Here is a 15405-nt window from a genome sequence, read left to right on the forward strand (position 1 = left end):
ATCCCTGGAGCTTGGGCCTTAAGGCTGGCCCTGTTTTGAGCTGGGTTTTTTTTGTTGTTGTTGTTGTTTTTGGCAAACCCAGGACCCTGCCTAAGGACAGGTGTCCTTTCCAGCCCCGCAGGCATTGTCAGAATTGCCTGCAGGCACTGGTATTCAACTTGTAGTTACAGGAAATTTCCTCAAGGCAGCAGCACCTCTTCTTGCCTCACTGGGTTCCTGGGGCAACCCTAGAGAAAGTCCCCTTGGGACGGTTGTGATTAGATTGTGATGTCTCATGACTTCATCCCCTGCCTGTACCCTGAGAAATCCCAGAGTTTCCCTGACCTGCACTGTTGAGGCTGTTGTAATTAGGCGGGACGACCCCGAGGAAGGAAGGAACCGCACCACCAGGAGACTTGGACAGCAGGTGCCATGTCAAAGCTCTTCCTGCCCAGCAGGCCCGCCTTTTTCTGGGTGCCCTAGGCCTGGGTGAGCTCTAGGAGGGCCCGCCTGGATCTGGAGATTGGGGCCCCAACCACAGGGGAGCAGTTATTCCAGGTCCAAGGGGGGCTGCTTTCCTGGCACCTCCTCCCCAGCTCCCTGAGTCCAACCCAGTCCCACCTGGGACTCGAGGCTGCTCTCATACTCCAGGGATGAGCAAGAGGCCAGGTCACTCAGGCCTGAGGGGTATACTGCTGGCATTAAAAAATTTTTTTTGCATGTTAATTTTTATTTTATAATGGAGTCCAGTGGATTTATTCGGGTGTCTTTTAAATCCCCTGATGCAGTTATACATACACATCTATGTATTCTCGGGTTTCATGTCCCATGTAGGTGATCACAGAGCGTTGAGTAGAGTTCACTGTGCTCCGCAGTTGTTGGTGATGATGATGTTCAGTCGGTAATTCATGTCCGACTCTTTGGAGCACTGTGGACTGCAGCATGCCAGACTTGGCTGTCCTTCGCTTTCTCCAGGAATTCGCTTGCATTTATGTCCATTGATTCGCTGATGCCATCCAACCATCTCATCCTCCGCCACCCTCTTCTCCTCCTGTCCTCAATCTTTCCCAGCATCAGGGTCTTTTCCAATAAATCAGGTCTCAGCATCACGTGACCAAAGCGTTGGCGCTTTAGCATCAGTCCTTCCAGTGAACATTCAGGGTTGATATTCTTTAAGGTTGACTAGTTTAATCTCCTTTCTGTCCAAGGGACACTGAAGAGCCTTCTCGAGCAGACAGTAGGCTCGTTGATCTTGTTCTGTATGTATGTTGCTGTGCATATATTCTTCTTTACCTCCTAACGTATGCCTCCCTCCGCCCCGCCTTTCCCTTTGGTAACCAGAGGTTTGTTTTCTAGGACTAAGAGACTGTTTCTGGATTGTAAATGAGTTGTTGATACCGATTTTTAGATTCTACCCGGAAGTGATAGCATAGGCTACCTGCCTTTTCTCTCCGGCTTCCTTCACTCAGTGTGATCAACACTCAGTGTAGCCGTGTATCCATTCTTTCGTTCTTCTCTATGGCTGAGGCGTATTCCATGGTGTATATATTATATACATGTATCACATCTATCAGTTAGTCTGTTGGTGAACATTTGTTTCTTCTGTGTCTCCTCCAGTGTAAATAGTGCTACAGTGACCACGGGGAGGCTGTGTCGATTCATATTATGGTTTCTCATCAAGTGGAGGCTGAGGAGTGAGAATTCCAGGTCCTGTGGTAGCCCAATTAAAAGTATTTAATGAGCCTCCGTACTGTCCTTTATCCTGGCTGTTACCAATTTATGTTCCCCAAATCAGGGTAGGATGGTTCTGTTTTTCCCATGCTGTCTCCCACTTTTACTGTCCGTGATTTTCTTGAGGATTGCCACTCTGACCAGTGTAACGTGACACCTGGTGGTGGTTTTGATTTGCAGTTCCGTAATAATTCATGTGGAGAAGGCAATGGCACCCCACTCCAGTGTTCTTGCCTGGAAAATCCCATGGAAGGAGGAGCCTGGTAGGCTGGAGTCCATGGAGTTGCTAAGAGTTGGACACGACTGAGCGACTTCACTTTCACGTTTCACTTTCATGCATTGAAGAAGGAAATGGCAACCCACTCCAGTGTTCTTGGCTGGAAAATCCCATGGAAGGAGGAGCCTGGTAGGCTGGAGTCCATGGGGTTGCTAAGAGTTGAACACGACTGTGAGACTTCACTTTCACGTTTCACTTTGATGCATTGAAGAAGGAAATGGCAACCCACTCCAGTGTTCTTGCCTGGAGAATCCCAGGGATGGCAGAGCCTGGTGGGCTGCCGTCTATGGGGTCGCACAGAGTTGGACACGACTGAAGCAACTTAGCAGCAGCAGCAGCAGCAGCAGCAATAATACATGATGTAGGTCAAAATTTCCTGTGTATTTTTTTTTTTTTTTAGAGTGACACAGAGGGAGGGAGGGAAAAGACAATTTTCATTCATGTTCACCCCTTGAGGTTGGTCTCTTGAAGGTTTGCCCTGTACTGAAGTGATTTTGGATTATCTCAGTTCAGTTCAGTTCAGTCGCTCAGTCGTGTCCGACTCTTTGTGACCCCATGAATCGCAGCACACCAGGCCTCCCTGTCCATCACCATCTCCCGGAGTTCACTCAGACTCACGTCCATCGAGTTGGTGATGCCATCCGGCCATCTCATCCTCTGTCGTCCCCTTCTCCCCCTGCCCCCAATCCCTCCCAGCATCAGGGTCTTTTCCAATGAGTCAACTCTTTGCATGAGGTAGCCAAAGTACTGGAGTTTCAGCTTTAGCATCAGTCCTTCCAATGAACACCCAGGACTGATCTCCTTTAGGATGGACTGGTTGGATCTCCTTGCAGACCAAGGGACTCGCAAGAGTCTTCTCCAACACCACAGTTCAAAAGCATCAATTCTTCGGCGCTCAGCTTTCTTCACAGTCCAACTCTCACATCCATACATGACCACAGGAAAAACCATAGCCTTGACTAGACAGACCTTTGTTGACAAAGTAATGTCTCTGCTTTTGAATATGCTATCTCGGTTGGTCATAACTTTCCTTCCAAGGAGCAAGCGTCTTTTTCCATGGCTGCAGTCACCATCCACAGTGATGTTGGAGCCCAGAAAAATAAAAGTCAGCCATTGTTTCCACAGTTTCCCCATCTATTTGCCATGAAGTGATGGGATCAGATGCCATGATCTTAGTTTTCTGAATATTGAGCTTTAAGCCAACTTTTTCACTCTCCTCTTTCACTTTCATCAAGAGGCTCTTTAGTTCTTCACTTTTTGCCATAAGGGTGGTGCTAAGGGTGGTGCATATCTGAAGTTATTGATATTTCTCCCGGCAATCTTGATTCCAGCTTGTGCTTCCTCCAGCCCAGTGTTTCTCATGATGTACTCTGCATATAAGTTAAATAAGCAGGTTGACAATATACAGCCTTGACATACTCCTTTTCCTATTTGGAACCAGTCTGTTGTTCCATGTCCAGTTCTAACTGTTGCTTCCTGACTTGCATATAGGTTTCTCAAGAGGCAGGTCAGGTGGTCTGGTATTCCCATCTCTTTCAGAATTTTCCAGTTTATTGTGATCCACATAGTCAAAGGTTTTGGCATAGTCAATAAAGCAGAAATAGGTGTTTTTCTGGAACTCTCTTGCTTTTTCCATGATCCAGTGGATGTTGGCAATTTGATCTCTGGTTCTTCTGCCTTTTCGAAAACCAGCTTGAACATCTGGAAGTTCACGGTTCATGTATTGCTGAAGCCTGGCTTGGAGAATTTTGAGCATTAATTACTAGTGTGTCAGATGAGTGAAATTGTGTGGTAGTTTGAGCATTCTTTGGCATTGCCTTCTTTCTTCCAAAAGAAAGGCAATGACATATATATGTATATGTGTGTGTGTGTATATATGTATATATATATATGTATATATACATGTGAACAGTAAGAGGTAAAGTTGTACTTTTAGAACAATTACAGTGAAATATACCAACAACAGATGATAATTTGAAAAATCATGTGCAGCTGCTCGGAGGATCCAGGCAAGGTAGACTGGTGATGGGCAGGTAGATGTGATGGGACAGGCGTAGACTCTGGTGAACTGGAGAGAGCACTCATCACCTAAAGGGGCAACAGCTCCTCCTCTGCGGCTCATGACCCCCAAGTGAGAACAAGAGCCTGGGGCTGTAACAATGCACGTTTTCAAAGAACTTGAAATCTAAATCTTACTGTAAAAAGTCTTTACTTTTTAGATGTTGGAAACTAATAACTGTGATAAAGATGATGGCTTCAATATATCTGTAGTGCGAATACGATCTACAGGTCAACAGTTTGTGACCACTCATGTACTCTCTGATAGAGAGGATTGAACCCCTGTGGGTGTTGGAGGAAGATCAGGCCTCCCAGGTGGCGTTAGTGGTAAAGAATCCACCTGCCAGTGCTGGAGATGCAGGAGATGGGGGTTCGATCGCTTGGCCGGGAAGATCCCCTGGAGAAGGAAATGGCGACCCATTCTGGTATTCTTGCCTGGAGAATCCCATGGACTGGCAGGCTGCGGTCCATAGGGTCACAGAGTCAGATGTGACGGGGAGACTGAGCACGCAGACAAAGGGTTATATTAGCAGAGTTTCATTCTTTTGTACTGAGCGTTGTAGGTACCACAAGAAGGATTAATACGCTGTTTGTTAAATTCCCAGTTACTTTTGGAGAGTGAACGATCAGTTCTTTATCTTGCTGAAAAGAAAAATTGGAGCCACAGTGATGAGTTGAATTCCTGATGTAGTGCTGCTCAAAGTTCAGAGAATGGTGGACCCAAGCTGCCCAGCCGGGGACTTGTGTTTGGAGATGGCAAAATGTCTGCTCAGTAGAAGGAGTTCCAGGATCTTATGTATGCATTTCATAGATCCTCCCAAAGTCTTGCCAACAAATGTCTCTCATTCTACAAAGTAAATACTTAGAGGGAGGAGTTGCTCCAAATCTATTTGATACACTGGATAAGACAATAATTCTACTTATAATTTAGCAGGAGGTTCATAAAGTGAGCAAAGTTTCATTTGACATGCCAGTGAAATATTACTGTTTACTCTTTAAAGGGTTAGGGCTACGCATGTTTACTGAGTAAATGTCTTTACTCAGAAAAGACATTTCTGTGGTTTTCTGCCTGTGTGAAGATGACTCCTAATAATGATTTACTACCATGAAAACTAAGACCAAGGGTCTGTGTGTATAAATGTGAGCTATTAAAAGAAAAGAGTAATCTGATATTATTGGATGTAGGTATTTTCTTAGAAATGCTCAGCACTAATGAATACATCAAAAACCATACTTTATTTTATGTATAGCAATACAATTTACATATTAAATAACACTATAATAGAATGATTTGATATACTTTTAAACAGAAGAAAAAAGGGAAAAATTTCAGGTTACAAAACCCCTCCCCCCGAACAAATTAAAAAAAAACAAAAACAGCACTTTATCCAAATGGGTCAATGCAACAAATGTATTCAGTGTGACTAATTATGTCTAATTCCTATTGCACAAATGGTCAATGACATTATAAAAGGAAACCCAACTGTCACAATCACTGCCTCAAAGAAATAACACGTGTTGGATTCTTTTGGAATGCAAAGATGGTTCCTGCTACTTCAATACACAGAAAGTTGAATTCACATATCCACCACAAAGGAAAAAAAAAAAAAAAAACTATGACAGAATTGAAACTAGAAAAAAATTAGCTTTATATGAAAATATAAAATTCTATGATTATATACCATAGATACAAAGTTCCCAGAAGATGCTTATCCAAGCAACAAAATATTTACAGTTTTAATGATTTTCGCTATTTCAAAATGAAGTGAAAGAAACGTGAATCCACACAAAGGCTGAATTTTTTTTTCCTTTTTTTAAGAAACAATGGCTACTTGCTAGTTTCAAATGTCCTAACAAAAAAGGAGTCACTACCCCAAATGTTGGAGAGTTGCGACATTTTATAAAATCGTTTGTCTCCTTTTCTGGAGATGTTTTATTTCTTAAAACTCAAGATTATTTTTCTTGAAATTAATTATCCTCTGTAGAAAATGCTTCCCTTTGCAAATATTTAACAAAAATACTAAAAACAGTTTAACAGCTAAGACAAAGTAGAGGCCAAATACCATTCTTACAACTCCTTCCGGTTCGTCGCATGCCTTCTTTCTAGAGATAAGTGAAGCCAATATTGTATGTTAGATGGCAGCTATGGGCAAGCGCAGAGGGGCAAGTGAGATTACAGCTGTTTAAAAAACAAAAAGCAGGCATTTTCCCTTCATATAAAAATTCACTGGCACCATTTGAACATAAACTCTATGACTTAGGAGTTGGAAGTGCATTTCCCAATATAACTTGCTAGATTCTTACGACAAACTACGTTTTTGATTATTATTTCCTAAATTATGATGTTTGGGTTTCTTTCTTAAATTTTTTTGCTTACAATTAGTATGTGTCTTTGGTAAATTGGTATCTATATTTTAAGTTTTAAATACAGTATATATGCGTTTAAGAAAATTCGTAACAAGGCAGTTGTGCTGTGTCATTATAAAATAATTAAGGTTATCTGTTGATTTCAATATGTCACTCCGGGCTAAAACCTCCAGCCACCAGACCCTAAATGCCAGAAACATCTCTGACCTTGCTGAACTTTTCAACTTGAAATTGACTCTGAAAGCTCCAAGGCATAAAAATTAGGAAAAACAACTCACCTCATCTTAATCATCTTGAATTTCAGAAGGAAACTTTTTTTTTTTGAATATAAAAGACAGTATTGTAACTTTTAGAGGCAGGTAGGTTCTTAGTGGCAATAAGGTGTGTTTTCTCTGATCTTTGCAGTTCATTTTCAATGTGTGCCTTCTGCTTACCTAGAACTCATACACTCTGAAAGCTTATTTTTATAACACAGCACACAGTAATTTGCAATAGCTATTTCCTTTCCTCCTGAGTGCATGGGCTAAATGATTATTTAGTTAACCAATGCGCTTCTGTCTCAAAGAAAACACCATCTTTGAAACTCTTTGCCTCTGGAAAGATACAAGCGTATATTTGCCAATGCCGTATGAAGAATTATAGGATGCACTCTATAGTCAAAGTGAGGAACTGCTGACTATAATTATTCTCCGTGAAGTGTTTGGACCATTTTGGCAAGATGGGCAGACAGCAGTTGCTTGTGGTTCAGTGGGTTAGGGTTTGTAGACTTTGGTTCAGGCCCACTACAGACACTCAAATGCTCACAGAGGAATTCTAAGCCATCCTTGTGATGTTTCTGTTTTATCTCCAACCTCTCTCTCTATCATGATTCTGAAACCCATGGAAGAGATGGTCACAGAATTGGAGGGTATCAATGTCCATGAATTGGGCCCTCTGTAATAGTACAGATAGTGAAGGACAGGGAAGCCTGGCGGGCTGCAGTCTATGGGGTTGTAAAGAGTCGGACACGACTGAGTGAACAATAGCACAGAAGGGAATACTTGCCATGTGTCCTGAACAAATTAGAGGGACCGCAAACCCCAACCTGAATGTTACTTCTGAAAGTCAGGTCCACTGTGTCATCTACTGAGGAGAGTCAGCTCATGTCAACACTCTGTGCAGCTGAAGTGAGCTCCGTAATGGACTCCAGTGACCTAGCTCTTGCCACGAGGAGGTGAAACCATGCTGAAACCTTCCCCTTCCTGGTCTCTCTCAGCCAGCCCATGGCGGTAGAGTTGGTGAGGTCAGGATTTTCCCTCAGGTGTCAGGCAGAGGCTCCGCACGTCACCTCCGATGGGAGCGGAGGGCCGGTGAGTGAGCCTGTGTCCTCCACCACACACAGCTGGGCTCTCCTGTCCACATTTTCTCAAGCAAGCCCTCACAGTCCGTGAGGAGTGGACTACCCTGTGTGGCTGAATCTGCGCGATGAGAAGATGAGATGAACCCTGGCAAGTTACATTGTTTACGAAAACTTGGCTGACCTGGCCCGCGTGTTAGAAATCCCGGGCCAGGAGGCCTCAGCAGCTTTGGCCCTTTGAGCTCCGCTCTGACAAACTTCATGGAAAATCAACTCAGGATAAACAGAGTCTCAGTGCTGCTTATCACGGATGTTTTAATGCCTAGCCAGACAGCATGGTCATAGCCAGTGTGACCTGTTGGTAGATGTTTATTGACATAAAAAGTAAAAACCACCAAAACCCTTTTCCTCTTCACAGGCTGAGTCCTGGTGATGGCTTAACTTCTGACAGAAGTCACCTCTCAAAAGCAATATGCACCAGAAGAAACGGATCTCAGTAAGTAGCTTATCTTTCTAACTTGCTGAACTGAAATTTCTTGTGAATGCTCCTGATTTTCCCACGATGGATGGCAGGGTGAATGTGGCTCTGGGAAATTACCTCCTTGGGCTCTGTGTCCCTAGGAGCAGTCTCTTACTGAAGTGAACCTGTTTTTGAGGCTAAAATACATAAAAGCATACAAAGCTGTCTCCTGCTGTTAAGAACTCTTTGAAAATGTCACTGTTACCTTTCACTCAAGATTCTAATTGTCTCTCTCCAAGTCAGATTTCTCCATGTGGAGGAACCTAGATGGTCCCAAGACTTTTTGCTAATTAATACAATATTTTCAGTTTAAGTAGAAGAATGCATGTAATTAACGAGTTTTATCATGAAATATTTGACAAAAAAAAAAAAAAGGAAAGAAAAGAATGTAAGAATGTTAACTCTATAGGTAGTTTTTATTAGATTGCTATATGAGTAATAGTAATATTTTCTAGGACTACTTTCAAAATTACACACCTGCCAAGATTTGCATTATTCCACCTGCCAAGAGGTATGAAATTATAAACCATGAGGCATTAATGAAGACTCACTAAAGGGTTTCATAACTGGAGTTATGTAAAATATTGCCATCTCTCTTTTGTAAAAGATGGCCCTGATTTGGGGGGCAGGGATGTAACTATTTCAGAGAGTCAAAACGGAAATAACACACACTATCCACATAGCTACTGTGAAAACTGTAATACAGAGATATCCTTTATTTTGACACAGTTGGGCATTTTTTAAAGCTAGGAATATAACTTTGAAACTAGGAAGTGATGTTCACATCAGATGACTCTTAAACCTTCTTATTTCTTAATGGACACCTTCACACATCACAAACGGGACTCTCTCAAGGCCAGGACATGGACAGACCTTCAGAGTAGCTCCCCCCACCCACTGTTCTTTCAAAGAAAACTGCTCATCCACTCCATTAAAACACAGAAGGCATACAGAAGTACTGAGCAGTGCCTTAAAAAATAGGAGAGGACTGAGGAAAAGGACAGCATTGCCTGCTGGGAGGATGCAGCTGCTTTAGCAAGAATAATAATAATTAAAAAAAAAAAATCAAGAGTCACTGTCCTAACAAAGACCTTCACTATATTGAATTAAAAAGTAGCATGTATGGTGGTGTGGAATGTCACGTCAGGGTTTGCTGTAGTATCAGATTATAGGCAGTAACACTGATCAGATAGTGCAAACTAGGTAAAACCGCGTCTCACTGTGGGAAATGAACAGGAGTGCAAATGCTCAGTAGGATACCATTAAGACATAAAATGGCAAAAAATAAATATCAAAACTTTTATCAGTGTAAAAAAGTAACTGGGTTATCATATAACCTAGACCTAGAGTCTGGCAAAAAAAAGGCCTCAAGAAAGTTCTCAGTCTTCAGAAGGTTTACAAATGAAGCACTCTTTCACGATTCCAGTCACACCAGCGATTCCATGCTCTCGGCAGGGTCCGACTCGTCCGCGGTGAGAGCAGCGCCGTTTCTGTCCACTGTCATGGGGCCGTTTCCGTTCTCTTTAGTGCTGACCAAGCTGAGCATCGCTTTGTAGACAAACTGGTACTGTTCCTGGAGAACGAGAGGAAGATGGTTTTATAGCTGAAGAACAGCTTCATCTCATTTCACTGCAGGTAAAAATACTGATTAAAAATGTAACTATGAAAAATACACTAGAGACACGGGAATATATGTCTATGTGCTTGAAGAAACTTACAAAATCATCTGTGGAATCCGTTATGATCAAAACCGATACCTGCTTTGTGTTCTCTACATCTCTTACCTTGGAATGAGTTCTCAGTGTTGATGGTCCACTAAGATAATAAGAAATCTATACTTTATCTTCAGAAAACACTATATACTCTAGAAAGCAGAGTTTGTCAAGCTCAGCACTTCTGACACGTGGGCCGGAGAATCCTTTATTGCAGAGGGCCATCTCAGGTGTGCTGTATTTAGCAGTGTCCCTGGGCTCCACTCGCTTAACTCCACCCCCACTGGTGATCATTAAAAAAGGGTCTCTGACATTGCCCAACATCCCCTAGGGGGCAAAATTACTCCACCTTCACCCCCACTGACAGCTACTGTTGTACAGGGTGAGGCTGAGTTTCAACTGATGTTGTACAGGTTCTGCAAATAAGCACAGTACTTACAATGTCTGTAAATACTCCAGGCCTCATCAGATTGATCATTTTTGCAACCTGGAACACATCCACGGCATTTTCATTCTCCAGTTGCTGGGACAAGGTGGTGAGAGCGCACAACATTCCTGCTGAAACCGCGCCATACCTTGGGGGCAACAAAAGAAAAAGCTATTGCAGAATCACTAGAAGACTGAATATACTGGAATGAGGTCACCATCACGCATTTCTATAGAAGCTAGGGAGCCTGTACTGATACCTATTCTAGAACACAAAAATGAATGAAATGCTGACAAGGGAAGAGATTTTAAGGTTAGCATAAAGGTGACACTTGTTCATAAATGTGGCCTCTGTTGAGACTGGTTTATCAGATGTTTAACTTGATGTCTAATTTGAAAAGTTCAAAATTAGACTTGCGAGGGCAATAAGAAGACTTGATGTGAGGGAAGAGTTGGGTGATATGATAGGAAAAATAATATGAGGATTTTAACTGGAGGCTATGAGTTAAGGAGAAAGAGGTAAAAAGCTCTGGAAAAAAAATTTTTTTTTTTTAATTCCAAATGGCTAAACTGAACTTCCAGAATCTGAATAAAAATGGAAATCTATGGCCCAAAAGGCAGTCAGAAAATTTTCACAGTGAGTTTCGTATTTAGTAATTATTTCTGGCATGGAAGTGGAACTTTCCAAGTATGACCACCTTCTATAAAATTCTTGGAAAAATATGTTTCTCTTTGCTTCACACACAGGCAGAAAAAAGGCTTAGAAAGGGTAGCAGGTATTTTCATCAGGCCATTTCAAAATGCTTTCTTGACTCCAGTATTTAAGAAATATTCTCCTGCAATTTTCTACCCCATTACATTTAATTGTTTAATTCATTGGAACGTTATTCTTTTTTTGGTGTAAGGTAGGGGTCTGACTTTAGTGGTTTTTCCAGTAGATAACTACTGTGCCAGCATGTTACAGTTAACAGTCTCCTCTTTCCTCACAGATTTAAGCTGCCTCTTTAATAATTTGCCAAATTCTCATATACACAGGCCTCATTCTGAACTCTCTAGTTTGGCCTTTAATCTGCTTCTCTGTTTTTTGATACTGTATTTCCCCACAGTTGTTTACATTCCCTTAGGTTTTTAGTAGTCTTGATACTTGATGAAGCAGGTTTACACAATAGTCTTGGCTGCTAGCTGTACAGTTACTGTTTCACTTTTAGGGCTTCAGACATATGTATTTGCATTTTTCACTTGTACACTCATTTCCATACACCTCTACCCTCCTACCTCATCCCATTCTACCTTATATTAACTGAGATTGGACTGTCAAGGAATATAAAAAGTTGTTGGGATTTTGGTTAGGCTGCATTGAATATCTTAAGTAGATCTGAGGCAGTAAACCTCTTTTTGAGCTTTTCTGTTCATGAACGTATCTTTCCTTCCATTTACTCAGGTCTTTTATAGTTTTCAAGTAGATTTTATAGTTTTTTGCATGTTGTTGCTGTTGTTTAGTTGCTAAGTCGTGTCTGACTCTTTTGGGACCCCATGGATTATAGCCCACAATGGCACCCCACTCCAGTACTCTCGCCTGGAAAATCCCATGGATGGAGGAGCCTGGTAGGCTGTAGTTCATGGGGTCGCCAAGAGTTGGACACGACTGAACGACTTCCCTTTCAGTTTTCACTTTCATGCACTGGAGAAGGAAATGGCAACCCACTCCAGTGTTCTTGCCTGGAGAATCCCAGGGACGGGGGAGCCTGGTGGGCTGCCGTCTGTGGGGTCGCACAGAGTCGGACACGACTGAAGCGACTTAGCAGCAGCAGCAGCAGGCTCTTCCATCCATGGGATCCTCCAGACAAGAAAACTGCCATTTCCTTCTCCAGGGGATCTTCCTGACCCAGTGATCCAACCCCCGTCTCCGGCACTGCCTACATTGGCAGGCAGGTTCTTCACCACTGAGCCACCAGGAAAGTCCAGTTTTCTATGTAGTCTTTCCCAGTGTCATTTTAGGGTGATTCCTAGGTAGGTTCTGTTATTCCAAAGAATGGCCTCTCTTTAGGACATCAGTGTTTGGTTTCAGTGGATATATATAGGGAAGTTGTTGATTTTTCACATGGTGAACTTGTATTCAGCCATGTAGAACTTTAAGTTCTAATAATCTGTGGATTCTCTAGGTCAGTTGGCTACACCGTCATCTGCCAATAATGTCTTTCTTTTATTCCTCTTACATCTTTTGCTTTTACTGCAGTGGATAGGGTATCAGTAGTCTTCCACTCTGACACTGGAAAGAGGTACCATATTGTGTTATGGTAAAGCGTCTACTCTCTTAATATTAAATAAAAGTATTTCTATAGGCGTCTGAGAAGTAACATTTAACAAGTTAAAGAGAATGCTTTTGACTTTAAGTTTGCTCAGAGTGTTTTCTTTTGGGGATGGGGATCATGAATGGGTGTCATTTTATTGTATGTTTTCAAACATCTCTAAGTTTAAAAAAGTTCCTAAAGTCCTGAATTCACTGAGAGCAGTTTTTTTGGTACCATTTAACTAGCTCTGTATTTCTGGGAGAAATCTTTTTAAATGATGTATGTAATTCTTTCAATATAACACACTGGGTTTTATTTGACAGCAATTTCTTCAGATGTTTGTATCCATATTCAAGTAAGTTAACAATGGCTTATACTGTTCCATTCCATTCTGGTGTTAGCTTTGTCTGTTTTCTTAATCAAGGTTACATTACATGTTTTCTCTGTGTGCTACTATTCAAGCGTAGCCTGGTCAAAATGTAGTGGGCCTCGACAGGTTGAAAACTACGTACCAGGCTTGTAAGTACTTTACATGTGCCAATGATTTTAATTCTCAGAAAAATCTAGGTACTATTAACATCCCCATTTTGAGGTTGAATAAATGCACATCCAGGTAAGTAACTGAGGTCATAGCTTGGGAGATGAGAGTTTTTTGCTGGGGCTGATACATGTCGGGGGCTCAAAATAAAGTACCATATGTTCCCTAAGTATCGTTTATTATGATTAGGTAGGCTTAACAATTTATTGGTATAGCATTATAAATAGTTTAAAATGTTTATTTCATTTCCTTTAAAACATTTATATAATTTTTAACCTGTTAGTAAAATACAAAGAATAGGTAAGTAACACTTATGGCTCTGTCACTAAACTAAAACAATCATCAGCTTGCACCTGGTCTTATTTCATGTCTATTTCTGCCACATGTGTTTTGAAGCAAACCCCAGATTTTTAAATTCATTAATAAATCAGTATAAAATTCCAAAAGATAAGGACTTTAAAAATAAACATCATCTTATCACAATTAACAATTTTTAAAACATTTGAGGACTACAGGTTAAGTGGTAGATTTATTTTCTTCCCCAATGGTAAATTGTGCCTTCTCTGCTTTTCCCACCATTTTCCAGAGTTATCTCTTGTTAATAAAATTTAAGCAATAAAGTTGATCTGCTTCCCGGGTGGCTCAGATGGTAAAGCGTCTGCCTGCATTGCGGGAGACCCAGGTTCGATCCTTGGGTCAGGAAGATCCCCTGGAGAAGGAAATGGCAATCCACTCCAGTACTCTTGCCTGGAAAATTCCATGGATGGAGGAGCCTGGTGGGCTACAGTCCATGGGGCCGCAAAGAGTCGGACACAACTGAGCAACTTCACTTTCACTTTCATCCTTGCCTCTATTTCATTACTATTTGCTTTCTTAGTACATTTTGTGGATTTATTTAGTTCTTTTTCTGGCTTTTCCAGTTGAAAGCTTAGTTTTTTGTTTTTTTAATATTTTCTCCAATATATGGAGATATATATATGCACACACACACATTTTTTCCCCCTTCTGAGTGTGTATACTGTTAGGTTTTGAAATGTAGTGACTTCAGCATCATTTAGTTTTAGGAATCTGTAATTTCTATTTTCACTACCTCTTTAACCTATGAGTTATCTCTAACGCCAGATGTAAGGACTTCAGGGTCTGGGTGTAAGAATTTGGGGTCTCATTTCTTTGCTGGTTTCTAAATAATGCATTATAATCAATGAATGTTGCCTTGTTATAATTTACCGGTTTTTTTTTTAGAATGTATTCAAGTTCCATTTATGGTAATTATAAATAAACCATCTGTGTCTGAAGAGACTCTTGTAACTATCAGAGCCTCTGTGTTAAAAATTGGTCAGCAATTTGACTCCACAGTCAAAGTGGGGCAGTACTGATTCTGAGTAATGGACCGTAGCCTGGATCCTTACTCCAGCTTAAAGTAACAACTACTGTAGGTTCAAAATCCAGTAAAGTTTACATGTGAATCATCATCTTGAGATTCTCAGTGATGGTCGGGGTGTTTAAGCAGTCTTTACTCCCCCAATTTGAACTCCTAGTAGTTCCTCGACTACATACTGTGTTTCTTCCACCATCCCTGCTTTTGTCTTTCTCGCCCCTGTACTTGGAATGTCCTTCTCTTGGGTACAGACTTTAACATTTACATATTTAATTTAGAAATGTTTAAATAAAAAAAAAAAATAGAACTTTAGAAATACAGTTGACTTATAATGTTGTGCCAATCTCTGCTGTATAGCAAAGTGACTCAGTTAAACACATGTATACATTCTTTTTATTTTTTTACTCTTTTCCATGAGAGTTTATGCCGGAAAGTTCCCTGTGGAATATACAATAAGACCATGTTGTTTATCTGTCCTCTGTATAATAGGTTGCACCTACAGACCCCAAACGCCCCATCTACCCCTCCCACTCCCCTCCTCCCGCTTTGCAAGCACAGGTCTGACCTCTGTATGAGTGAGTCTGTTTCTGTTTGCAGGTAGGTGCATCTGTGCCGTATTTTAAATTCCACAAATAAGTGATACCCAAGGTATTTGTCTTCCTCTGACTGACTTCACTTAGTATGATAGTCTCTAGGTCCATCCACGTGGCTGCAATGACATTATTTCATTCTTTTTAGTGCGAGCGTAGCATTCCACTGTGTACACTTCTGCTTTATCCATTCCTCTGTTGA

At 41.3% G+C, this 15405-nt stretch overlaps 1 protein-coding gene and 1 long non-coding RNA gene across 20 annotated transcripts in view; one reads left to right on the forward strand and one right to left on the reverse strand.

Annotated features, from left to right (window-relative positions):
• LOC147348314 (uncharacterized) overlaps positions 1 to 10871 on the forward strand; it is a 90706-nt gene extending 79835 nt beyond the window's left edge. For both annotated transcript variants that reach the window (XR_015151443.1, XR_015151444.1), the window contains exons 2-4: positions 8167 to 8244; positions 9724 to 9903; positions 10440 to 10871. This is a non-coding gene — a long non-coding RNA (uncharacterized LOC147348314). The remainder of the gene's footprint in view (positions 1 to 8166; positions 8245 to 9723; positions 9904 to 10439) is intronic.
• PTPRG (protein tyrosine phosphatase receptor type G) overlaps positions 5263 to 15405 on the reverse strand; it is a 777241-nt gene continuing 767098 nt past the window's right edge. For all 18 annotated transcript variants that reach the window (XM_086367088.1, XM_086367083.1, XM_086367086.1 and 15 more), the window contains 2 exons: positions 10420 to 10555; positions 5263 to 9841 (listed from right to left, as the gene is read on the reverse strand). In XM_086367088.1, coding sequence (XP_086223214.1) covers positions 9695 to 9841; positions 10420 to 10555 — 283 coding nt within the window. In that variant the 3' untranslated portion in view covers positions 5263 to 9694. The remainder of the gene's footprint in view (positions 9842 to 10419; positions 10556 to 15405) is intronic.

Source organism: Bos grunniens, chromosome 22 (genome assembly GCF_055505025.1).
Source record: "Bos grunniens cultivar Pamir isolate PY7600 chromosome 22, Bosgru_T2T1.0, whole genome shotgun sequence".
NCBI lineage: Eukaryota > Metazoa > Chordata > Mammalia > Artiodactyla > Bovidae > Bos > Bos grunniens.